The following is a 26173-nucleotide window of genomic DNA, read 5'->3' as shown; positions in this document are numbered from 1 at the left end:
GGACAGATTCTGCCCTTCGAAGCAGCCCTTTTAAGCAACTGCAACAGAATGAAAGGTCTGCAATACCCCTCTAAGAAATTATCCCAGCACAGGGCCAAGAGCCCTTCACCACCCTCACACACAGCCCTGGTGTCGGGGCATGGCTAGGAGCAGATCAGGAGTGGGCATGGCTGGAGCACTTAGGCTGCATCAAAGACCACAGCATAGACCACCTTGGGTCTGCTCTAACTTGTACCTGGGGCTGCACCAGCCCCTGGAGCACCCCAGATTTAGGGAAGACACCTCTGCATCTCCCCACCTGTTCTACATTTTCCCGGAATTTACAGCTTTTCCCTTGGATTTCTGGGTGGCTCCTGGATTCCTAGATAGGAGCTCACCAATCACAGACTCCTTTTGCACACAGCCGGGGAAAGAGAGCAGCTGGCGTTTGGCTGACTCTCTCCCTGTGAAGCATCAATCGTGCTTCCCACTGCTACCCTCTGAAGGGCTTGGAGAAAGCAGTCAGTCCTGTGGAAAAGCTGAGCAATTCTAGGAGGAGAAGCATAGGTTCCAACTTTCCCTGGGGGTGCTCAACCCCCCCCTTCTCAGCCCTAGGCCCTGCCCCCACTGCACCCCTTCCCCAAATCCCCCACCTCTGCTCTGCCCCCACCCTGCCTCTTCCCACCCAGTCCCACCCCTCTCCCGAGCAAGCCCCATTCCTGCTCCTTCCCCTCCCTCCCAGCGCCTTCTGCACGGCATGGAACAGCTGATCTGCGACGGGCAGGAGGCGCTGGGTGGGAAGGGAAGGAGTTGATTGGCGGGGCTGCTGGCAGGCGGGAGGTGCTGGGGGGAGGGGAGCTTGGCCCTGGAATTCCCACAGAGTCGGCCCCATGAGAGGGGTACTGAAGAAAAAAACATAACAGATAGTGTGTGTGTGTGTGTGTGTGTGTGTGTGTGTGTGTGTGTGTGTGTGTGTGTGTGTGTGTTACACACACACAGAGAGAGAAGTGTCATTTGGGTTTTTTAAAAAAAAAGTTCAATGACTTTCAGTTCCAGAAACTGGAGTCATTTTAAGCACACTGGGGAAGAAATCATGTGACATTATGTTACTGCATTACCAGTATATTCTCTGGGAATGGCAGCGTAATTAGTGTCATTTAATCCAGTGCTAGTGACTCGTTAGTAACGAGACTTGAAGTACCATTGTTCAGACACACAGAAACATGCCATCCCGGCCCTTTTTTTAGCTGCATAGAAGTGGTAGACATTAAAATGAAATCATCTCTCTTATTGGGATACTGATTTTCTCAATAAGTCACCATATTTTCTTTTCCCTAAAAAGGATGGCAATATAATAGTGACATGTTTGTACCATGGAAGGCTAAATAACACTTAACACTTTTCTGGGGTTTTACATCTGTAAAGCATAAATAGAGTCAGATCATACAAGGAGCTGAGCATCCTCAATTCACATTGTTTCCCTGGGAATTGAATGCTCAGTGCTTCACAGGAGGTGCAGATTCAGGTCAAGATTTCATGTTCAGGAAACCATTCTGTGTGTGGTTTTCTGTACACACATCTATATGTATGTATAAATATACATACATACGTAGTACACTTTACATTTTATTTACTGATGCTTAATAGTGATTTACTTTTGACCTCCTGATGCTGATGGTATACTTCCTTCTCTGAGAAATGCAGAAGTAATTACAGTATTAGGAGGAAAAGAAACCCTTTTTTGGGGGTGGCCTTTGAAGTGTAACATGATTCAGAGGGGTTTCAGTTTTTCAGTCCTTTTGAGGAGCCAGCAGAAAATGACAAATTCTAACTGCTCTGTTTACAATGAGGCTGTGGAAATTGCCATGAACATCCTACTAATTTTGGAATTTTTGCTGGGACTCACAAGCAATGCTATTGCTCTGTGGACATTCTACTTCCGTTTGAAAATTTGGAAGCCACACGCTGTCTACTTGCTCAACCTGGTTATCGCAGATGTCTTGCTGAACATTTGCCTGCCGTTTCGACTGGTGCTTGCTCTCAGGTTTAGCACTATAGAGAAATGGGATTATAGAGATCTACTCTGTTCAGTAATACTCTTTGCACTGTCTCTTTCCCAAGCTGTCTCCATCGCATTCCTCACTGCTGTGGCTCTGGATCGCTATTTCCGGGTTGTCCACCCTAACAATAAAACCAGCTTTCTCACAGCCAGGAATGCTAGAGTCATTGCTTGCTTGGTTTGGCTTTTAGCAATTGGATTGACTGTTGAGATCCTGGTTGCTCCTCGACCCAAAAACTCTACTGAGTGCCGCAGTTTCACCCTACAAGGAGAGGCCAATTTCTACAGCATCTGGCATGTCATCATATTCTTTTTGGAGTTTCTCGTTCCCTTTGGCCTCATTTTGTTTTGCACAGTTGGCATCATCAGGAAGCTGAAGAAGAGCCCTCGTGATTTGAGCAGTCAACCTAAGCTGCAGAAAGCCATGTTGTTAGTGATTGCAGTGGTGGTGGTGTTCGGAGTTTGCTTCCTGCCTAGCGTGTTGGGCAGAGTGCTTGTGTATATTCTCCAAAGCTTTGAAAGTTGTGCAGCGTTTCGTTTTGCTGTGAATGTATTTGATGTTACTATCTGCTGGACCTATCTCAACAGTGCTTTGGACCCCATCGTGTACTGCTTCTCAAGCCCGACTTTTCGAAGTTCCTATAGAAAGATCTTTAACTCTCTAAGGGTGAGAAGAAATGAAGTGGAACCTCAGACCTTGGACATTTCCAAAGATTCTGAAAGTTGAAGCCATTGGAAAGATTCTGATAATCTCTAATGTTTATGCCAGGCTGGAAAGGAAACTTTTCCCCCCCACGTTACCATGTCTTATCCTGCAAATGAAGGGTCTGTCAGAACTCAGCTGTTCTAAATCCTTTCATTCCATTGGGCTGGAATTCTAGTAAGTCAAAAACCTAGATGTAACATTAGGTGATGTATATCAGTGTAGCTCCATTGACTTAAGTAGAGATATGCCAATTTATGTCAGCAGAGGATCTGATTCTATTTCTTTTTACAAAATCTGCAGTCTTAGGGCCCCGATCTTGCTCCCACTAAAGTCAATAGTAAAACTACTACTGACTCCAGTGGAAGTAGGGGATACTGTCTTAAATCAGTTTAAAATTGTGATCTATACAAAAGCCAAATAGATTCTCCAACACTTAAAATTATTTTCTTATGCTTAGCTGTACCTAATATAAAGATTAACATTTTAAAAATGAAGCTTTACAAGCAGTTGTTCCTTATACGTTGATTGAAACTTGAATTTAGATTATAAATAATTCTGTCCAAACTAGCCATGTTCTGTTCCTTCATGTACATGTGAGGCACTATTGTTTTATTTTTGCAGGGGTGGGCAAACTACGGCCCGCGAGCCGTCTTAAGCTGACCCGCAAGCTCCCGCCGGGGAGCGAGGTCTGGGGCTTGCCCCACTCCGGTGCTCCAGCCGGGGCGCTGGGTTGGGGGCCACACCATGTAGCGTGGCCACGCTCCGGCGCTCTGGCGGGGGTGCAGGGTTGGGGCTGCAGCACATGGCTCCCGGAAGCAGCCGCATGGCCCTGCTCCGGCTCCTACGTGCTCCAGTAGGAGCTGCAGGGGCGGTGTCTGCGGATGGGGCAGCGTGCAGAGCTGCCTGGCCGCACCTCCACATATGAGCCGGAGAAGGGACATGCCACTGCTTCCGGGAGCCGCTGGAGGTAAGCGCTGCTCAGAGCCTGCACCCCTGAGCCTCTCCTCATGCCCCAATCCCCTACCCCAGCCTTGATCCCCCTCCCGCTCTCCAAACCCCTCAATCCCAACCCAGAGCACCATCCTGCACCCCAAACCTCTCATCCCAAGCCCCCACCCCCGAGCCCACACTGTCAGCTGGAAACTGTATCCCTTCCTGTACCCCTGCCCCAGCCCCGATCCCCCTCCTGCCCTCCGAACCCTCAGTCCCAGTCCAGAGCACCCTCCTACACCCCAAACTCCTCATCCCCAGCCCCACCCAAGAGCCCACCCCCCCAATCAGAGCCCTCACCCCCTCCTGCACTCCAATCCCAATTTTGTGAGCATTCATGGCCTGCCATACAATTTCTATTCCCAGATGTGGCCCTCAGGTCAAAAAGTTTGCCCACCACAGGGACAGAGGGATTTAATTGTCTTTTGTGAAGAATGTTTCCTATACATAGTACAGCAGGAGTGGGGGAAGTGGAACTGAAAAAGATGTACATCTTTGATTGCACAATGCTACCTCTGTGAACCCATGAAGCTTTGCAATTCACTCATTCTGTCATCTGATGGAAAAATATCTTGGGTCTAGTGAGAAATGTGGAGGTGTGGACCACATTTTACCAAGAATCATTATGAATTGCGCATATTATTTCCTCATGGTCTAATTTTTTAATCGAGTTTTTATTTCTTTACCAATCATTATTTCTGCATTATAGAAATATAAAAAGATAGCAGCATGAAGGTCCATTTAACACCCAGTCCCCTACAATCACAGAAGATGGACCATGCAAGAGACACCCATAACATCCTTAAGGATCATCGGTCGCTGCTGAATGCCCTAATCAAGACCTATGCAGTGTAGTTATAGCTGTTTCGGTCCCAGGATATCAGAGAGACAAGGTGGGTGAGGTAATATCTTTTACTGGACCTCTGTAAAAGAGCTCTGTTGAGTCCATGATTTCTAGTGATCAGCAGAGTTATGACCCTGGATTTATGGATTATTACAAATCTATAATCCACTAATCCCCTTTTTGTCCTATGACTGCAAAGGTTAACAGGCCACTCTACCTTGAATGGTCCCTTAGAATATTAGCTAGCTACTTCTGCTAACCAATCTCTTCCACCTTGTATTTAGCTGTAACATTCTCAGCATCTTTCCCAGAGCTGAAGAAGCTCTGTGTGGTGTGAAAGCTCGTCTCTCTCACCAACAGAAGTTGGTCCAATAAAAGATATTACCTCACCCTAGCAAAGACCTGCCAGTCTGAGTCAGGGCATGCAGGTTGTCCATTGGAATCCAGGTTTCCCTCCATCCCTTACACACACACACACACACACACACACACACACTGAAAGACCAGTTCTGAGCTATACAAGAGTAAAAAAGTATCAAATGTTGAGTTATATTTTCTGCCAGAACTCAGGGATTTAAAGAGTCAAAACCTGTTTGTTCCAGCACTTCGAAAAATTCTGTACTGCTTCAGACTATACTATGTATGAGGGACATGAATGGAACATGATTTTCTTTACAATGACTGCACAGCCTGTATTTTTTGCAAAGGGAAGGAGGTGGGAGAAGATGGAAGGACATGCATGCCTGGTGTTGGAAAAAGCCAGTGTCACTAAAAGCATGGCGAAATCATTTAAGAGTGGTTTAACCACATAAAATATGACCCTGTCCAAAATTAGTGAAATTTGCATTGTAAGCGCTGGTTGAACAGTTTAAAGCTACTTGTGAACTCTGCCATCCTAAGCATTTTGCCAAACCTATTCAGATTTTGTTTATGGAAAAGCACTGGACCAAATTCCAATCTCATTTGCACCAGTGTAATTCCAGAGTAACTCCACTGCTGCCAAAAGACTTCCTACTGCCGTTGAGCTTGTCAGGCACTGAGGATGCTAAACTGAAACTGTAGAAAATTGTGATAGAAGACCTTTTCTAAAGGATGCAGGTGATCCATGATTACAACATTGCAGGAATCATTGTTCATGGTTTTTGATGAACTAGAGTTTAGCCTTGCATACGTTATGGCATGTCCTACAGCTGCAGACCACCAGCAGTGGAAAGTCTGTCCTCAAGGCATCTCAGCAGCACAAGATACTTGCAATCCCCAAACTGGTGAATGTAGCCCAGAAAGTGGAGTGGGGAGGCCAGGATGCCAGAGCAATGTGCAGATGTACATACTGCAGGCAACGTCTGCCAGTGGGGCACTGTGGAGCCCTGTCCAAAGGAAAAAACTGTTCCCCCCTGGTGGAACACCTCCAGGAGGGAACCAATTCAAAGATCCTTTGGCTTTTCTGTGCCTCATTGTCTACTTCCCCCTGTTTGCACTCATGCAGAGGGACCCTGCAAAACCAGATTCCGTGCAGTAGGTGAAGCTCCCAGCTGGTCCCTCACATATCCAGTCTCACTGTGGAACCACATCCATTCCAAAGGTGGGAGGGGGGCAAGGAAATCCCTGCAGATGATGGATTCTCCTTTTCTTATCCGCTATGCTGATGGCATTTTCTGGCACTGCTACCATTAAGGAGGAAGCTGTTCCGGAAGTTATATTGTATTGTGGGGAAGAGACTGAATTACCAGCACAGAAAGTCTATTTCTAGAAGCCCTGTCTGCTGAATCCATTCCCTTCCCCTTCTCGTCTAGTTTTTATATAGTGAGAAAGAAGATATTTTAGGTTTTAGCAGTGCCTTCCACTACACAAAAATTTATTACAACACTAATGAATTTTAATCTAAACTTTAGTCGACACATGTATATGAATGTCTGTTAGTATTAAACAGAAATGCACTTTTACACATGAAATGTCTGTAGGAAATACTTAAAGTCAAAGAAAAGTTTTCTGGAGTTACCATTTTTGTGGTGTGAATAAAATATTTTAGTACAACTCTCAGATGAAGATCCTTCTACTTCCTCCGACCAACCCCACATCGTAGCTTGAATTTATTCTGGGAGCTACAGCATTTCATTGTAGGAATGTGAACAGCTACCATGTACAGTACTGAGTTCTTAGGAGGAAATCCCGGTAGTACCTGGGTTATAATATGTGATGATTTTCTGTTGTTCAGTTACCAGCCTTTGCAACTGCTCCATCTGTTCCATCATCACCTGTTCCTGCTGCCCTGGGCTCTGTAAATAGCACCAACAAAATGAATTAAAATGTGCTCATCTCTCCCTTTTAACAGGAAGGAATCTTTCTTTTCGGAGTCTAGTTTTGAGGTTTTGGGTTTTTTTTTAAAATGTGATTCCATTGTTTTATTCCAATAAAACGAGTGTATTTGTATTCAAACTTTTTTTGCAGAGATAATGCTCAAAGAAAGCAGCAGTGTGATAGGTTAGAGCCTTGCAGCGGGATTGGTATTCCATGGGTCCTGCAGGACCTGCTGCCATAATAGTGGGAGCAGATAAACTGTACTTTATTGTGGGAGGGATTGGGTGGGCAAAAAAAAGCAACAACCAAAAAAAAAAACCAGACTGCAGTAATTGTGGCTAAACACTAAATCTCTCATCAGTTTGTCATAAATAGAATTTCAGCAATGAAAAGCAACTTTTTTCTTTTTATAAATAAAGGTTTTAATACTTAAATTTAAATGAGGGATAGAAAGAGATTTCATGTCCATTATAACAGGAGTTAAAGTATTTTTACATGGTTTAAGCAAGATTTTTTTTTATTCTTTTAATGGTAAAAATTGTGTCTGAATTCTGTGTGTGTGTGTGTGTGTGTGTGTGTATGTGTATGTGTATATATATATATATATATATATATATATAACTGACCATTTTTTGATCTTTTTAGTGGCATGCGGGAATCTGTCTTTCTTGCAGGATTTGTGGGATCTAAGGGTTTTGTGGATGGGAGTGGGATAAAAATGCGAAACCATGTGGGACCCGGTGGGAGATGGTATTGCAGAGCAGGATGTGAGCCAAGATTTTAAAAATAGTCCCGCACAAGGCTCTGTGCTAGGGCATCAGAATCAGGAAGTAAAACGGGCCATTTTTTCACTGTCCAGCTTGAGTGAAATTCTAAATGTAAATGAAGCACATAAATTGTGAAAAGTAGAGTTTTTAAATTCTTTCACTTGCAATAGTCTATGATACTGTTAGTAACAAATATGGGGAAAAAATTAAACATAATTTTAATCTTGACAGTATTCTCACTCACTTTCCCAATCTTTGATGTCTTATTGCAGTTTTTACTGCCAAATCACACATACTTAAAAACATATTCAAGAGTGAATTATTTCATAATGTTATTCAGTATTATTGCTGGTAGGAAAATACACCCTTTTTAAAAAAAAAATGAAATTTTTCCAGAACATTTTTCTTTGAAAATTTAGACCACTCTATAAGCCAGTCAAAAACAGTAAAACATTTCTGCAAAACAATTTCCTTGAAATTTCAAGTGTTTTAAACATTTCACCCAGCTCTATTAGAATAAGCTATATCAGCAGAGTGAAACACGTTTGCTGGCAGATTTCTGAGTTGCTATGTTAATAGTTCATGATCTGATTTGCAGAGGTGCTGAGCACATACAACTCTCACAAAAGCCAATGGAATTTGTAGGTGTCTCCATAAACCTGGGTTCTATTCTCGGCTCTGCCGCTGATCTGCTGAGTGACATTGGCCAAGTCACTTCACTTCTCTGTCCCATTTGCCCTTCTATTTAGACTCTGAGCTGGTCAGGGCAGAGACTGACTCTTACTATATATATGCATAATGCTTAGAAAATAAGGCTGTGATTTCACTTAGGGCATCTAAGTGCCACAGTAAGATAGATAGATAGCCATGTTCCACTCTTTCCACATGCTGAAAATGCTAACCCTGCTTGGCACTCTGTGAATTTGGGCTGGGTGGGGGTCATAGAAGAAGAGAGAGAATGGGTAGAAAGGAGAGATTTAAGAGTGCCCCTAAAATTTCAGGACTTTTAGCACTCTACAGCAGTTAGTGTCCCAGTCATAGGCACCTCAAGCATTAAACTATTAGGGAATAGAACAGATCAGGCGCTATCCTTCTATCCCCAACACAAGCGGGTTAGCTCTCGGTCTCCACAGAACTCCTGGTCCAGAGAAACAGAGACCCAAATCTGCCCCAAATTAAAATGCTGCTACTAAACTGCCCACTGATCCTTCTAGTTAGTCTCTCCTTCATTCGTGCACTCACCATTCACCTTGTCTCCTTCCCATCTCTCTCCTTCTGCTTTTTGGTGGTTCCCCCCCCCACTGCCCTACTTCCTCTGGCCTCTCTGTTGAACAAAACTTTCAGCCCCTAGGAGGGGGAGGGATAGCTCAGTGGTTTGAGCATTGGCCTGCTAAACCCAGGGTTGTGAATTCAATCCTTGAGGGGGCCACTTAGGGATCTGGGGCAAAAATTGGTCCTGCTACTCAAGGCAGGGGGCTGGACTTGATGACCTTTCAAGGTCCCTTCCAGTTCTAGGAGATTGGTATATCTCCTATTATTATATATTATAGTGCAGGAATGAGTTAAGCCTTGCAGGGTGGAGAGGGAATAGCTCATAATCTAGCAGAGAAAAAGCAACATTCTAGTCTTTGTGGCACCTTAGAGACTAACAAATTTATTTGGGCATAAGCTTTTGTGGCCTAGAACCCACGAAAGCTTATGCCCAAATAAATTTGTTAGTCTCTAAGCTGCCACAAGGAATCCGCGTTGTTGTTGCTGATACAGACTAACATGGCTACCACTCTGAAACCTGATTCTAGTCTTTGTGCATAACCCATATCCTCCCTCCATTACTCCACCCCTTCAATTTGTCCTCCTTGCCTTTCATCTTTGCTCAGACAGCAAACTCTTCGGGGTAGGAGCCATGTCTTCTTTACGTTCTGTGAAGGCCTAACTCATTTCAGGAATTAAACAAACAGTAATAATGTGACTGTATTACTTCTGCATCTGGTATTTCCCTAGCAGCCTGGCTGAGAGCATTATCTTCATTCTCCTGCTGCCCCTTCTGGCCCCTCTGGGGAAGCACCATACACAGAAGCCACCCAAACATGTTCTTTCTCTGTAGGAGTCTAGCAAAAGCATTTAAAAAAGACAGGGGCAAGGGCCTACAGGAAAATCTAGGATTTCCAGGACCCTATGCCAGATTTTAACTGCCTGACAATAAACTGAAGATAAGGTTACACCTCACAGAAAATATTGCAGACCATCTACATGGCAACCTAATCTTAAATAACTAAGCCCCAGCAAACTCCATTTGCCTGCTAGACATAGTCTTTAAGTAGGGCCTTGTTCACAATAGCACTTTTCCCAACATTGGTCTATTACCAGGCATTTCCCAGGTGTGGCAGTAATAAAATAAAGTCTGTGCCTCGTCAACACCACTGCTTCTGCCATTGCTATCTGTAGTGGCGCTGCACAAGGGTGGGAAAAGTGCTGAAGATTCCCAGTGTAGACGTACCCTACATTTCAGATAAGCTGTTGCCTATTATGGGTGGTGTCCATAGTGCAGTTTTATTTGGTAGTTAGAAACCCAGTGCAGCAGGCTGCTTTGATGCAGGAGACAGTGCAGAGCTACTCTTGTCCAGCTGTCTGTCTGCCCCTAAAAGAAGAAAAAAGAGAAAAGGGACAGTCAAAAGGGAAGAGAAGGAGGTGTCGGAGAAAAACAGAGGAAAAAGACACAAACGTTGAGAAAAGAAAAAGAAAAGGAAAAAGGGCATAGGAAGAAGACAGAGAATAGTGATCACTGAAAAAAAAAATCCCCAACTTTGGTTTTCCATGTCATTGTCACATACATGATGTTGTGCTATCAAAGTCTGGAATTCTTCCTAAAGGAGGGAAGTGGAGAGGAATAAACATCAAAACAACAGGAACAAGGGGTTAACAAACTGATTTGTTCTTGGAAAAAGGAATTTGCTACTACAAATTATCATAACAAAGCAGCATTTTATTGCCTTGAGGGCTTTAAAACAGCATAATCAGACACAGGGTCACACTCCACATCCTGGCATTGCCACTAAAGCCTCTCCGTTGCAGACACAAAAGTTAGCAGACTTGTTCCTTCTTAGGGCAATGCATTAGATGTTATTTGTGCAGTCTTCAAAAACCAGGCATGCTCACACTCCACTGAAATGCAATGAATGCTTAAAGCAAACCCACCTGTTCCATGTTTCTGTAGCATGTGGGTTCCTGACTTATCTGAGGAGCAGGAGCAGCAGCAACAGGACTGAGTGTTTCCAAGTCACTACTTTTATTGGCCTGGACAATTCCAGTCTGAGTTACGCTGGATGCCAACAAATGAGGAAAAAGAGCAGAGTTGGCCAAATAATTGAGTTGCTTTGCATCCTGAAAAGCTTGGCCATGGAACCTATTATCTGATGAGCTGCCATTACTGCCCATCATACTGCTGTCTGCTGAGTAGCAGAAAGGTGTAAACTGCTCATTGAATGAGCCATTTGTGCTGTTTATCTGGCCCGGGGGCAAAAAGCACATGGCCTTCTCAGTGATTTTGCTAGGAGTTGGCACCAGTCTTGCTGGATCATTGGCAGTCCACTCAGCCATATGGTCTTCATCTTTGAGAGTATCTACTTCCATATCCCGCTTTCTGAACTCCAGCCTATGGACATACAGTGAATGGAGTTGAAAATAAACATGCAGTGCTAAAGCGATGGCCCGAGTGGATCCTACCGACGGCCTCCATTTATTTATTTTTTTAAATCCCAGAGCTTTTTTTCAGGTTGAAGGCAAAGGATCTTCCATCCATAATAACTGTCAAAATATAATATTATGCAGTCAGGAAACATGCAATAAAACAAGAAACAAAACCCCACATTTCTACCTGTGTCCTGCCTGCCAACTGCTCACTATTAAATTCTAAAGTGTCACACAGATGGGAAGCAGATATAAAGGTATGTTGCAAAAAAATACACTTTTCAGCACCAAAAACATCCTTCAGAAGTGAGCTGACTAGTCCCTTACCTTCACTGTAAGCCTTTAGGATCAGAGAAATCTGCTTAGTGGCCAAACACCATAGAAGAAACATGGAGAACAGAAGATGATTATGCAAAAAATGCACTACTGAAAAATTGACAGGTTTAGGTTACTCAGAAGAAAGCTTAGTTATAAAAGGAAGGGGAAAATATACTCATGACTTACAGCCCGTTCTCTATGAATCACATGATTAAGAAGATTAGGGCATTTGAAAGCTGTGGGACAAAAAAACCATTTCCCTGTTTTAAACTTTCTTAACCTCTCAGTCCTCCTCTCTGAGAGAATGGCTGCTCCATTTTCTACATTGTTGATTTTTAAAAGTATTTCATCAGTTGAACTTAGTGGGGTCTACCAGGTATATTTTAATTTGATTCACAGGCAGTTTTCTGCCTTCTATGAAATGCAATATAGGTTCTCCAATAGATTAAGCTCCTGGATAATTAATGACTTTTTCTCCCGACTTTAATTTAAGTGGTTTGAATAAGATGTACAGACCCATTTTATCTTGATCAGTTATTATTATTAATTAAGCATTGAAGATGTGCTTAGTGCTGATACAATACCTAAAATACAGTCTCTGCTTCTAACAGCTTGCAATTGGTGTCTCACTGCTGTTTGCATTAGATGTGTAATTTTATTCATGTGAGTAGCCGCACTGAGTTCAATGGGACACGTGATTTGAGTAAAGTTAGGTCTAAGTGCTTGCAGGCGAGAGGAGAAGACAGTGAGGAGACAAGATGTCCTGGGAAATGAGAGGTGGGAATAATGAACAATTTGAAAAAAAATTAAACTAAGATATTAAGCAGTCAAAGTTTAACACCTTCTTCCTTGTTTGAAATGCAGGCTTCCAGTTTCAGAAGATGTCTGGAATACAAAAATTTAAATTACAATAGCAACTCAAAAATCTTAGTCCATCAGAGTACCCATAACATTTCCTGTATCAGTATGTTACGTGAACGTACAGGGTGTATCGCAGATAGTGTACAGGGTTTGCTGTTGCCAGGGCTAGCGCTAGCCTTTCATCTCCGGAGAGCTGGGTTCCAATCCTGGGTAAGTCCAGAAGTAAACCTGAGTTTGGTGGTCTCATCTTGGTGCCTACAGGACAAGCATTTGCACTGCATGACTGGCAGTTTTTATTTAAATACAGCATGGCAGGGTGGCTTGTGCAGAGTCTGTCGGCACCAAGGAGTCCATCCTCCTCTGAGGGCGCACACATAATTCCAATTTATGTTTCTGGGAGTCAGTCGCACCCCAGGGGAGGCAACTTCAGTTACCAGAGTCATTGAAAAATCAAGTTGAAAGGTTAAGTTGGTTAAAAGGTACGCATAGTGAATATTGGGCTAAGAATCCAAAAGCCAACACAACAGAATGCAGAATGAAGAGACAGGAGAAAAAGAAAACCAAGACAGAAGAAAAACCTGATCATTAAAATTATCTGGCAGACATGAAAGTGAAAACATTAGCATAGTAAATAATATTTTATCTTAATTTTCAAGCAGAGTAGACTTCTCTTATTTGAATAATTTGCAAGAATATACGGTAATATTCAGCATTCAACTACTAAACCTATATATTGTATGTTAAAAGATTAGCACTAACAAACTTTATACATTAGAATCCTGTTCCAGGAATTAATATTTCTATTAGTTATGAGCCCCAGAGAAGGTACATTTTGTAGATTACTTTGTACTACTTTTACTTTGAGTGTGGTTTTATTGTAAGGGTTTTCTTTTAATATCCCCTCCTGGCCTCCTTTAAGCTTTCCTTGTGAGCTAGTGCAGTTGACAAGCATGGAGCTGTAGTAATAAAATTATTGTACGTGCCAAACACCAAACAATCCCTCACTCTGATATGATTAGTGATTTGGGCTGCTGAGAATGAAGCACAATGAATATTTGCAGGCACTTTGGACATGACATTACATGCTGTTGCTTCCACTCAGTCTGCCAGATTTTATCATGCATAGCATGAGCTTAATTCCTTGACTGCCATATATTAATCTCACTCAAGGCCCCAGCCAATTCTGTAGGCTGTCACTGATTAGAAATGGAAGAACCCTGCATCAGCATTGACCTTCTCTTTTCTTCCTCTCCTGAGATCCTCAGAATTCATGATCTCTGATCCAGTGTTTCCAGATCCACTTATTATGATTAGTTCCACTTGCCTGTCTCCGGATCTAGATGCCAAAGTCAGTGAGGACAAGAGTATCAGTTATAAGTAGGCTTGGCAGAATTTGATTATTTTAAAAAATAATTTTGACCAATAATACTGACTTTTATTGTTAAATATTTTATTCTATTTTTATCAATTTAAATAGTCACAGATGCACAAAATTATGGGCTTTAAGCTTATTTTTATCTATTTAAATTTTCATTGTTGTGGGAAGTTCTGGAGGGGTCAGAGGATATGGGAAGGTCAGACAATTATTAATGAAGTAGATGTTGAGATTCAAAAAGTTACACTTTATAATGGTTAAACACAAATTGTCAACACCACATGTTTAGATATACAAAGTAAATATCTTTACATCAAACCCTAATAAGTTCTCAAGCAGCCTTTTTCTTATTTTGCCCATCTGTATTTTCGATTACTGTCAATGGAAATATTTTTTCAGCAGTATGTGTGTGTACTGTGAAATCGATGTTTACTGACATTTACCCAAGTCTAGTTATAAGACGGGGGTGAACTGGACTGAAGATATTCAGGGCTGGTATACACTAAAAGTTAGATTGACCCAGCCACGTTGCTCAGGGATGTGAAAAATCCACCCCCCTGAGCAACGTAGTTAAGCCGATCTAAACCCTGGTGTAGACAATGTTAGGTTGACGGAGAAATTCTTGGGGAGGTGGATTAACTACAGCAATGGGAGAACCCCTCCTGCCTGCGGAAATAGTGTCTACACTGAAGTGCTACAGCAGCACAGCTGCAACCATCAACTACAAAACCCTCAGCTACAAACACGCTGACTGGAGGAGATATCCACTATCAGCAGGCACTTCATTAAGAAGCTTAAGTAACAACAAGAAGACTCACATTTGCCTCTTTAGAAATCCAAGCCCAATAAGATAGATGTCTGTCAACGTGGGAGTTTTCTATAGTACCCACCACTGTACTATCTAGGTGCTCCTCTGGTAAATTAAATGTGCTTGGTGAAATATTCTGCTCTTGTCCTTTCTCTCAAATAAAAAAGCATTGTTTGGGGAATGATATTATAGGTGGGGCTCATAGCACCACCGGTTACTAAATTAGCCTGACATTTCTATTATAAGCAACTGAAAACAGATTCTTATAATGTTGCCAAACTGGAAATGTTTGGGTTGAAATGTCCCATGCTGGATGTCTGCTTCTGGTTGAATTTTTTTGGAAATGTTCAGCCAAAACGGTTCAGTCATTTCCGAGAATGAGACTAGGAAATAATCTGTTGTTTTCCCCATGTTAAAACATTTCTGACAACCTTTTCTTTGAAAAGCGCTGGCCTGTCCATGCTTTGAAGTGGGGGCTTGAAATTTGGAAGGGGGGTGGCCTTTGTGTCAGAGATGCATCTTTTGCTATTCCTGTGACAATCCACTCAAATGTGGCCAAGTTATAAACCTTTGAAAACTCTCAGTTTGCACATGCTCAGTAGAGACGTCTTAGATTTAGAAGTTAAAATCTCCAACACGTCGGTGAGCAGTGAGCATGCTCTATCCCCTCACAGCTCCTAGTGCTGACCAGACCGTGCACGCACCATTCTCACAGGGCAACTGAGCATGCTCCAGCCCCTCACAGTTCTTATATTAGACCAGACTACACATGGGCCATCCCCACAGAATGAGCACGTTCCCTCCATACTAGGGATACAGGCACTAGTGTGCGGCTGGGCACCAGAACTGCAAGCAAAAAGCCTGTCTCTCCCGTGCTCCCAATTACCCCCCTGCTGGCACTCAGGCAGCCCAGACAGGTACTTGAACACAGTGGGGACAAGAGCCAGCGTTTGGAATTTGGAGGAGAAGACTGAGAGGAGTAGATTGGGGGAAGAAGCTAGAGAAGGCAGGGATACAGGTTGGATGAGAAGCCTGGGGAGGGATACTGGGACCCATGGGGATAGGACACAGGAGAAGTGGAGAGGATGACGGGAAACCAGGGGACGAGAGAGGCAGATTGGGGCATAGGGAGGAACCTGGGACTGGCTGAGCAAGGAGACTGGAGACAAGAAACCAGGGTGGTGGTAGTGGGACTGGGAATGGCTGGGCAAGACTAGGAAAAGTACCTGCTGAGAGACTGGGACTGAAAGGGGAGACTGGAACAGGTAGTCCTGAGAGGTAAGTCTAGGACTTTCTAGCAAGGATACTAAGAATAGGATAAGCAGACTGAGGAGCAGAGACTGGAAATAGGACAAAGAGCCAGGGTGGGAAAGAGACAGGACTGAGGCAGGGATAGGATGGAGGGCTTGAGATAGAAGGGGTCAAGCGGGAGCGGAAATGGACAGAAGAATCTGTGCCCACTAGAGAACACACCCTTACAGAGCTTGGAATGGAACTGAAGATTCCTGAGTCTCACCATTCATCTGTTGCCTGCCAATATCTTGAACCACGCTGGTAACGTGATCCACTCTCCTCTAGTGCTGCTCTACCTAGAGGATGACAACATACTACTTCTACCAGTTACTCCATTAACTCAAGTGACAGAGGTCTGTGTGGTGGATCTCAAGGTTCCAGTGCTGCTGATGACCCATGTGGTGGTCAATAAAATGCCAGATTAGGAATTTATGTTTTTTCAGTTTGCTTTTCTAAAAAACTAAGAAATTATACCCCCAAAAAAACGATGTGAAAAAACATTATTAGGTTGCAAAAATTAGTGAATGCCAGGTTGCTTGTGCAATCTTCATTTGGCCCCCTTGTGTGTATGTGTTATAATACAGCCTTTATCCATCCAAGTGATCATCACATACTATTTTTCCCACAGGACCCTGTCTCATTCAGTACACAAGATAGATGGTGCCCTGGAGGTGAATCAGTGTTGTGTAGTGGAGGAGACTCTTATCTGTAGGACACTGCTTCACTTGTGCCAGAAGTGGGAAGGTGTGTACTTAGTGTGGTTCTGGGAGATGGCGGGCTTAAACCCGCTCAGAGCTAAAGGCCCTTCCCCTCATTTGAGGGAGAGGGGGCCAGCGAACCTAGGCCACAAGTAACAGCGAGGGACAACAAATGTAAAACCCAGGGATGGGAGTGAAGATCATAGGGTGAAAAATCAGGTAACCAGAAGGGGACACTAAGCAAAGAACCCCCAACTGCGCCCACTGCTCCTCAAAGGAATCTAAGGAGTCACTAGATACTGCCCAGAGGAACTCTGCTCAGAGGCATGACGGAACAAAGGAACAGAAATAGGCCCTGCAGTCGCCTAGCACCGCTCTCATCCAGCTTCCTCCTCTTGGTGTGATGGATGGATACTGGTCAGGCTGAGACTACAACCCCCTCGCCTAGCGCTTCTGGCAATGACTCTCAAAAATAACAATACAATTCTGCTTTGATACCAGTGGAGTAGAGAGATGACATACCCATGTGTGTACAGGTCCCTCTGTGTTCAGATACACCTGAAGTCTCATGAACTTGGTAACAAATTTCTTTACACTATTTTTTAAATAATTAAAATAATAGATTAAAACTGTAATCAGAATTTTAACTCGGTTCCTTGATTTCCAGTTCCAGTGAAAACAATTCTCACAAAAACGTAGGGCAATACCTAGCCTTTTTTTCCCCTTGTGAGATAAAAACAAAATCTTTGCAGTCAAAACAATTTTTTTCTTGCCTCTCTCCTAGGATTTCTGGAATATATACAGTTTCAGAAAATCGCTACTTATGTAAACTAATTGAGAGAAAGTTCCTGATACACCATTTCACTCTAGGCTAGTTACACTTTGATATGAAAATTACAGATTGGAGAGGTGGGGAACATTTATGCCCAATCCTACAATTAGCTCTGTGTGGGTGGACACCTACTGAAGTAAATGGGACTCTGTACATGCAAGGAGCCAACTACATGGACTTGATTGAAGGCTCAGGGCTATATATTGTAGCAGATATTTCCTTAACTGCTTTTATGGATTTTAAATTAGCAATTGTTTTCTGTACATTGATTTTTTATTTATTTCATTGAACACCTGTTGTGCAGTATGTTTGCTTCAATGGTCTGCTGATTTTATAGGAATTAATATGTTTATTTCAGCAAAGGAATGTCTGACCAGATAGTCTAATTAAATTGTCCTTCACCACCCTGGCTGTCTGCCTGAGAGCTCCAGTGCAGAGTTGATTGAACTCACTGCTGTAAATTAATGTGAGAGCAAACATTCATTTACAAAAAATATTTCTGGACCAGGGGCTCGATCCTGTAATCCCTCACTGATGGATATTATTGTTTATACTGGGAGCAGTCCCACTGAGTCAATAGGGCTGACCTCAGTGGATTTGGGCCCATTCTTCTGTATGTTTTGAAATGGAGCAAACCCCTTTCTGTAAGTGGCAGCAAGGAAGGATTCCCCTGCAGCTCAGGCTCACCCCGCATCACCCACAGAGCTCTTGATGCTAATGAGAAGAGGTGATCCCAGCAGATTGTATGCATCCCACCGGAACTTAGGTGGGAGCCTCCTGGTGGGGCATGACACGAAATGGGGCCGGGCAACAGAGAATAGAGCTCCCCATTCAGCGCCCTTGGACTTTTCTCCTATTCTCGTGTTCAGAGCGTGCAGAAGCAATGCGTGGGGTGGGACGCAGATGGGGTCATGTGCACCCCATTTCTGCCAGGGTTCATATCCACTGGAGACACGGAATCACCCCAGGGCACAGAGAGTAGAGGTTGGGGGCGGGCTGCTGTATGAGACTCACGCCAACTTCTCCCCTCCTCACAGACACCTGGGCTCAGCAAAACGGCTGCAGAGCTTCCCCCGGGCAGGCAGGGCTCCTTCGACGGGCTGCAGCGCTTACACCTGCTCTGAGCAGCCTCCACGGGGCCTCTCCCCCACCTCACCTCCCCAGCACACAGCTGCCAGCCGGCTCTAGCGCTCAGTGCCGTGTCTGCCCCCCTCCCCCCAGCACACAGCCAGCTCTGAGCTTTTACTGCCGGCGTCTACAGCTCCTCCCCCGCCGGTGCCGGGCTCTCCGCGCTGCGCCCCAGCCCCTCCCCGCCTGCCTGCCCCGGAAAGCCGCCCGGGAGCAGCAGCTCCCTCCCCCAGGCACTGGCTTCCTTACCTGCCCTGAGCTCTCCGGGGCCCTGGCTGCAGCAGCCTCTCCCTTGGGTCCTAAAGCCTGGCGAGGCCCCTGCCGCCAAGGAGGGAGTTTCCAAGCTCGCAGGCCCAGCGGGCTGTAAACCTCAGCAGTGGCTCTTTCAGAGCAGCCTCCATCTGCTCCTGCCTAGTGTGGTAAAACGGGGCCGCAGGACGCTGCGCTATACAGCCAGGGCCCTGACACTGGGCCCTGTGTCCCCCTCGCTGCAGTCCCGGGTCCCCGCCGGGAGCTGCCAAGCCCGGCAGCAGCCTGGAGCCGTTGAGCTGCCGCGGTAGCTACAGCAACTGTAAACAGCAAGTGCGGCCCCAGGCAAGGGAAGCGTTGTCCCGGCTCTCTGTCCCGGCCTCCCGCGGCCCTTCAGTGAGAGCCCGCCCCGAGGACGGTGGTTCAGGAACTCACCAGCCGGGCGGGAGCGGGGGAGCTGCCCAGGGAGCGCCCCAGCACACCGGCCCCACGTGTCTCCAGAGGCGCTGCCCGGAGCCCCTGGAAGAGGCTGCACAGCGCAAGGCACCGATCCCCGCTGGCGGCACCAGCGCAAACCCCGAGGCGGAGCGTCTCACTGCCCTTGGTAACAGCTGTTCAGCCCTTTCACCTCCCCAGCAAGTGAGGGAGTGGAGTGGGCTGCGGGACAGGGGATGCTGCCCAGCTAGACGCAGTTTAACAGGCTGAAAACCGAAGGCCGGTCTGCTTTGGGTGCACATTGAAGATCAATGGAAATACTCATAAGGGGCAGAGGTCCAGGTGCAAGCTAAATTTTCCCTTCTTGTAGTGCACTGTGAGCTTTATGAACCACTTTGAACCAGAGTTCCTGATGATTAAGGATACCATTTAGTCATGGAGATGGTGGCAGGCATGGACTCCCTGACTTTATCAGATCTCTGTAATGTCTCTCTACACTGTCCATATGTGATTTCTTAACAAGTGTTTGTGCTGTACTTTTTTTTTCTTGCTGCTACAGATTCTGGTACTCTTTTAGCATGATTTGTTCAATGGTTTCTAACACAGTAACAACTACCAAATTTGGTGCAATAGTCTAGTTGTCATAACTTATTTTAAGTTTTAGCACAACATGTTTCTTAGCACCTGCTGTTTGGTATACACTGGAGTGCTTGACCTGCATGTGGTTTATCTTGGCAGTTCTAATGAAGCCTGACGCCCCAATGCCATGGGAGATTTTTGTTTTACAAATTGCTTACTCAGGTTGATCTAAAGCTGTCACAGTGAAAAACCTCCACATCAAGCTTCGCCTTTCCTCACTCATAACTTTCTGCATAGAAAAAAGTATTCCTCTATGAAATGCAGTGCAAGATAACTATCTGAATACTATCAGTTAAATTATTGTTCTCACTTGCATACCACATGGCAAATGCTGTGGTGGTCACCAAAGATCACATTTAATCAAGTGAATATTAATTGTTCATGGTTTTGTGGGGAATAATATTTAACCAAATGCTAAACATTTTTGAAAAGTATACACAATTTAGAGGCATTTTACTGCAAAGAAAACTTCCCCTTTGGACGTGCTGGACCATTATACTGATGGAAATCTAGAGTAACTCCATCAATATATTCATATTTCTCAGCTACAGCACTGGTATTTCAGGGTTGTACCTTATGCTGTATTTTAAAATAGAGTGGAATCTCCCAGTACCACATGGCGTGCAGTGCTGATGGCCAGATTTTCCCCCAAAGCTTCTAAATTCTGATTCCAGGTTTCTAATTTGCCCAGAGAATTTAAGAGTGAATGAGCATAAGGCAGGAGCAGAGAGGGAATTAGAAGCATCAGGGAAAGGGGTAGATAGAAGAGTTGTAGTGGCAGAGACAGCTGCCATGCTCCAATCTGTCTTGCTTCATATAGCTCCTCATAGCTGGGGCTGATGCAGAGCCATTGAAGTGTAGACCACAGCCTGGTGGGCAATTCCCTTTAAGCAGCTGGACTGCCTATCTACAGATTTCTATGCTCCTTTTGCAGCCAGCTATAGGACCCACTCAGGGAGCAATAGCAGGGAGAAAAAATGAAGAACAACGGGAAAGGGAAGATCAGTAAATGAAGATAAGTCATTATGAGACAAGTTGGGGCTGTTACTCTTCCCACTTAATTTGTCTGAGATGCTGATCAGTCACATTGAAACAACTCAGCTTGAGGCATCAGAAACTACACTGGAGGAGAAACTGCTATTTCATTTGGATTACACAAAGCTTTTCTCTAACAAAGAATGCTTTGTTAGAATGCTAAATTCAGTTTAATAGAGTGGAGAGGAGCAGGAACAGAAAGGGCGGGAGGGATAGCTCAGTGGTTTGAGCATTGGCCTGCTAAACCCAGGGTTGTGAGTTCAATCCTTAAGGGGGCCACTTAGGGATCTGAGGCAAAAATTGGTCCTGCTAGTGAAGGCAGGGGGCTGGACTCAATGACCTTTCAAGGTCCTTTCCAGTTCTAGGAGATTAGTATATCTCCAATCATTACAAAAAGCAGATCACAGATAAGAACATCCTACTAAAGATAGAGAGGGGTCCCAACCCACAAAGGTATGTAAACACCTAAATCCACAACTTAGGCACCACTGCACTCCACAAAACTCCCGCTGAAACTTGTAGGTGCCTAAACTCATGCAGTGCCTATATTTTCAGGTTAAAAGTTCCCTCAGCACCTAAGTTTCTGCCTCTGGGCATGTACACAGGAGAATGGGAATGTCAGCAAATGAAGATAAAGAGAAAAGTCATCATGAGACAAGTAAGGTCTGAGGGTGGGGAACAGATGAGGTGTATCCAATTCTGTCCCTAAAATGGAGAATATGGAGGGAATGCATATTTGTTTTGTAATTTTCCCATCTTAGGGCAGTTGATTTCTCCTGCATTGTTCCTAAAAAACTCTGATGCTGGAGTCTTGTGGATTCCAGCACTGCAGAGATAGGTGCCCAAATTCAGGCTGTGGGGTGGCACCTATCTCTGTGAGGGCAGCAGAGTTTAGCATACAGCCCTCTCCTGGGCATCTCCCATTGGCTACTTTAGGCAGCCCTCCACCTAATAGGCTGGCTTTTGCAGACTGCATTCTAAGGCACCCATCTCTCCCCATTCATTGTATAGGGAGCCTAGGCACTTAAAAATGGTTACCTTTCTGTAACTGTTGTTCTTTGAGATGTGTTGTACATGTCCAATCCACTGTAGATGCACGCACACCTTGTGCAGTTGAAAAACTCTTTCTCTCAGCGGTACCATCAGGGCAGCTTGAGTGCCCTCGGTCGCCACACATCACTGTATGCCAGTTTAAGAGGGCAGAAGCATCCTTACCCCCTCAGTTCCTTCTTACCAGATAGACTGCAATAAAGAAGGGAAGGAGGGAGGGTCATGGAATTGACACATGCAACAAATCTCAAAGAACGACAGTTACAGAAAGGTAGGTAACAGTTTTTTCTTCTTCGAGTGATTGCACATGTCCATTCCACTGTAGTGACACATAAGCAGATTAATATGGAGGTGGGCTCGGAGTCCACCTGAACAGTGATTGAAGAACAATCTGTCAAAAAGTGGCATAATTCCTGAACTGATGAAAAATGGTATAATAAGCAGCAAAATTGTGAACTGATGATCAGGTTGCTGCCTAGCAAATGTCTTGAATAGAAGAACTTGTGATCAGGAAGCTGCTGACGCTTGTGCTCTAGTCGAATGCGCCAATACTGTTGCAAGCAGCATGACATTAGCTAATTGGTAGCAAAACCGAATGCAAGAGCAAATCTAGGAGGAAATCCTCGGAGTGAAAACTGGTTTGCCCTTCACTCTGTCTGCAACTGTGGCAAATAACTGCACTGAGGATCAAAATAGTCTGATGTGGTCCAAATAGAAGGCCAATACCCGCCTCGCATACAACAAATGAAACCTTTGCTTATCTATGTGCATAAGGCTTTTGGAAAAACATTGGCAAATAAATTGCTTGAGTCACATTGAAATTGGAAACCACCTTTGTCAAGAATTTTGGGTGAGGGTTTAGGTAAACTTTAACCTTATGGAAAACCGTGTAAGGAGGTTCTGAGACCAAGGCTCTCAGTTTACCCACTCACCTTGCTAAGTTTATTTCAACCATAAAGAAGATGGAGTAGGGAGCAAATCACAAGAGGTTCAAAGGGAGCCCCTATTAACTTTGTTAGCATGAGGCTGAGATCCCGTGGGGGAACAGATTGTTGAATTGGAGTGTATAATTGCTGCATCCCTTTTAGAAATCTGATTTTTTTCCACTCCCATAACTATCTGTTACACCCAGTGGAGGGTGGAATGCTGATATAGCTGCCAGATGTGCTTTAATGGAACTAACTGTTAGAACCTGCAGGGCTGGAACCTTGGGAGTGCTGGGCCATTCACACCTCACATCACTCCAGAAGTCTTAGGCTGGGTTCCCACGAGAGGACCCTGTGAGGCTGGGCTCAGTAGGACACACCGCCCAGCAGGACCTGAGTGGTAGCCCCTCACAGCCTACTGACTGGCCAGTATCAGTACTTAAACCAGGAAGCCATGAAAAGAAGCTGTCTGAGCAACAACACAGACTGCCTGCCTGTCTCTGCACCAGATCCTGCTTGTGACAGACTCTAGTTTGCCCTCGACTTCACTAGTTGATTGTTGTCTGTAACCTGGTGCCTGACCCCAATCTCCTGGTAATCTGACGCTGCCTGCCTCCTGATTCCGGGTCCGTCCACTGGCCTGTCTTGGTCTGACTGCCTACATCCCAGATACTGTCACGCCTTGATGTTTTAGATGCAACAAATAATCCAAAATGTAGTTAATTAAGGTTTTCCTTGGAGAGAGACTTCTCTGCTGAGACCAGATATAAAAGTGTTACCATTTGGAAAAGTAAGTATGCCTTGTTGAAGGCTTTCTGCTATTCAGAAGCAATTCCTGAACATTTTTCAAGTAAGATATTTCAAGCTGAAGTCTGAGCCCTGCCATGGGAAGTTGAAGCCCAAGCCCCACTGCAGGGGGATGACGCCTGAGCTCTGCTGCCCAGGGCTGAAGCATGTAACTTAGCTTTGTGGGGCCCCCTGTGGCATGGGACCCCGGGCAATTGCACTGCTTGTCACCCCCTAATGCCAGCCCTGTACTTGAAACCCCCCTAAACCCATCTTGTGACCCCCAGGTTGAGAAACACTTGTCTATACTATGCCAACAGCAGGCATACACTGACACTAGCCATTCTTGAAGCCTCTTGAGGTGGAGCCTGGCAAGTTCCATCACATAAGTATATGCTGCTATCTGTCCCAGAAGTCTGAAGCAAGTGTACACTGTAGTAATGGGATGTGGTTTTAGGAGCAATACTATGTCTTGCAGCATCTGGAACCTTGACTGGGAGAGAAATGCTTTGGCTTATGAAGCATCCAGGAGTACTCCAATAAACTCTGTTCTTTGCAAAGGTTCTAGAATTGATTTGTCCCAATTGAGTAATAACACCAGTGCACTGCAGCTGGACTGAATGATGGCCACCTTGGACAGAACTTGATACTGGGACCAGCCCATTACTAGCCAGCCATCCAGGTAGGGAAAGACATGGATTCCCAATCTCCTTAGATATGCAGCTGCCAGTACCATGCATTTCATGAAAATGTGAGGGGGCTACTGATAGCCCAAATGAAAGTACTATGAATGGATAGTATGTTCCATGCACTATGAATTTCAGGAATTTGCAGTGGTCTGGATGGATTGCTATACAGAAGTAAGTGTCCCTTAAGACGAAGACAGCATACCAATCACCCTGTTCTGGGGAAGGAATGCTGGAAGCTAGAGTAACCATGAGGACCTTTATTTTTTTCAGGTACTTGTTTAACTCTCTTAGATATAAAATAGGTCTGAGATGGCCTTCTGCTTTGGGAATACAAAATAGTGGGAACTAAAATACTTCCCTCTGAGGAACAGAGGACCTTCTTTTATTGCTCCCACTAGGCGAGACTGGATCTCCTGCTGAGGAATTGTCTTTTGAGAGTGGTCCTCAAAGAGGGATGGGGAAGTGTTTAGAAAAGCTGGACATACACAAGTTCATAGTCTGAATCTAATGCATCTGGGGGTGCTGAGGAAGTTGACTGATGTGATTGCAGAGCCACTGGCCATTATCTTTGAAAACTCGTGGCAATCGGGGGAGGTCCTGGATGATTGGAAAAAGGCAAATATAGTGCCCATCTTTAAAAAAAGGGAAGAGGAGAATCTGGGGAACTACAGACTGGTCAGCCTCACCTCAGTCCCTGGAAAAATCATGGAGCAGGCCCTCAAGGAATCCATTTTAAAGCACTTTTTAGGAGAGGAAGGTGATCAGGAACAGTCAACATGGATTCACCAAGGGCAAGTCATGCCTGACCAATCTGATTGCCTTCTGTGATGAGATAACTGTCTTTGTGGATATGGGGAAAGTGGTTGACATGATATACCTTGATTTTAGCAAAGCTTTTGATATGGTCTCTCACAGCATCCTTGCCAGCAAGTTAAAAAAGTATGGATTGGATGAATGGACTATAAGGTGGATAGAAAGCTGGCTAGATCATCGGGCTCAACGGGTAGTGATCAACGGCTCAATGTCTAGTTGGCGGCCAGTATCAAGCTGAGTGCCCCAGGGGGTCGGTCCTGGGGCCGGTTTTGTTCAACATCTTCATTAATGATATGGACGATGGGATGGATTGCACCCTCAGCAAGTTTGCGGATGACACTAAGCTGGGGAGAGAGGTAGATATGCTGGAGGGTAGGGATAGGGTCCAGACTGACCTAGACAAATTGGAGGATTGGGCCAAAAGAAATCTGATGAGGTTCAACAAGGACAAGTGCAGAGTCCTGCACTTAGGACGGAAGAATCCCATGCACTGCTACAGGCTGGGGACCAACTGACTAGCGGCAGTTCTGCAGAAAATGACCTAGGGATTACAGTGGACCAGAAGCTGGATAGGAGTCTCATAGACTCATAGACTTTAAGGTCAGAAGGGACCATTATGATCATCTAGTCTGACCTCCTGCACAATGCAGGCCACAGAATCTCACCCATCCACTTCAATAACAAACCCCTAACCTATGTCAATAGTGTGCCCTTGTAGCCAAGAAGGGTAATGGCATGTTGGGCCGCATTAGTAGGAGCATTGCCAGCAGATCGAGGGAAGTGATTATTCCCCTCTATTCGGCACCGGAGAGGCCACATCTGTAGTACTGCATCCAGTTTTGGACCCCACCCCACTACAGAAAGGATGTGGACAAATTGGAGAGAGTCCAGTAGAGGGCAACGAAAAT

The 26173-nt window shown here is 44.8% G+C and overlaps 2 protein-coding genes across 2 annotated transcripts in view; one reads left to right on the top strand and one right to left on the bottom strand.

Moving 5' to 3' along the window:
* Positions 1–19520, bottom strand: part of LOC123367583 (centromere protein J-like) — a 67186-nt gene extending 47666 nt beyond the window's left edge. The window contains exons 1-3 of the mRNA XM_045011904.1: positions 19328–19520; positions 10839–11447; positions 6758–6854 (exon numbers count right to left, since the gene is read on the bottom strand). Of these exons, the coding sequence (XP_044867839.1) occupies positions 6758–6854; positions 10839–11273 (532 nt within the window). The 5' untranslated portion in view covers positions 11274–11447; positions 19328–19520. The remainder of the gene's footprint in view (positions 1–6757; positions 6855–10838; positions 11448–19327) is intronic.
* On the top strand, positions 1797–6870 carry GPR31 (G protein-coupled receptor 31). The gene is made up of 2 exons (XM_045011905.1): positions 1797–2918; positions 4444–6870. Exon 1 carries the CDS (start codon positions 1797–1799, stop codon positions 2763–2765), a length of 969 nt encoding a protein of 322 aa, XP_044867840.1. The 3' UTR covers positions 2766–2918; positions 4444–6870.
* Positions 19521–26173: the final 6653 nt, after the last annotated feature.

The sequence above is a fragment of the Mauremys mutica genome, chromosome 3 (assembly GCF_020497125.1).
Source record: "Mauremys mutica isolate MM-2020 ecotype Southern chromosome 3, ASM2049712v1, whole genome shotgun sequence".
Taxonomy (NCBI): domain Eukaryota; kingdom Metazoa; phylum Chordata; order Testudines; family Geoemydidae; genus Mauremys; species Mauremys mutica.
This window is presented reverse-complemented; position numbering and strand designations above follow the sequence as displayed.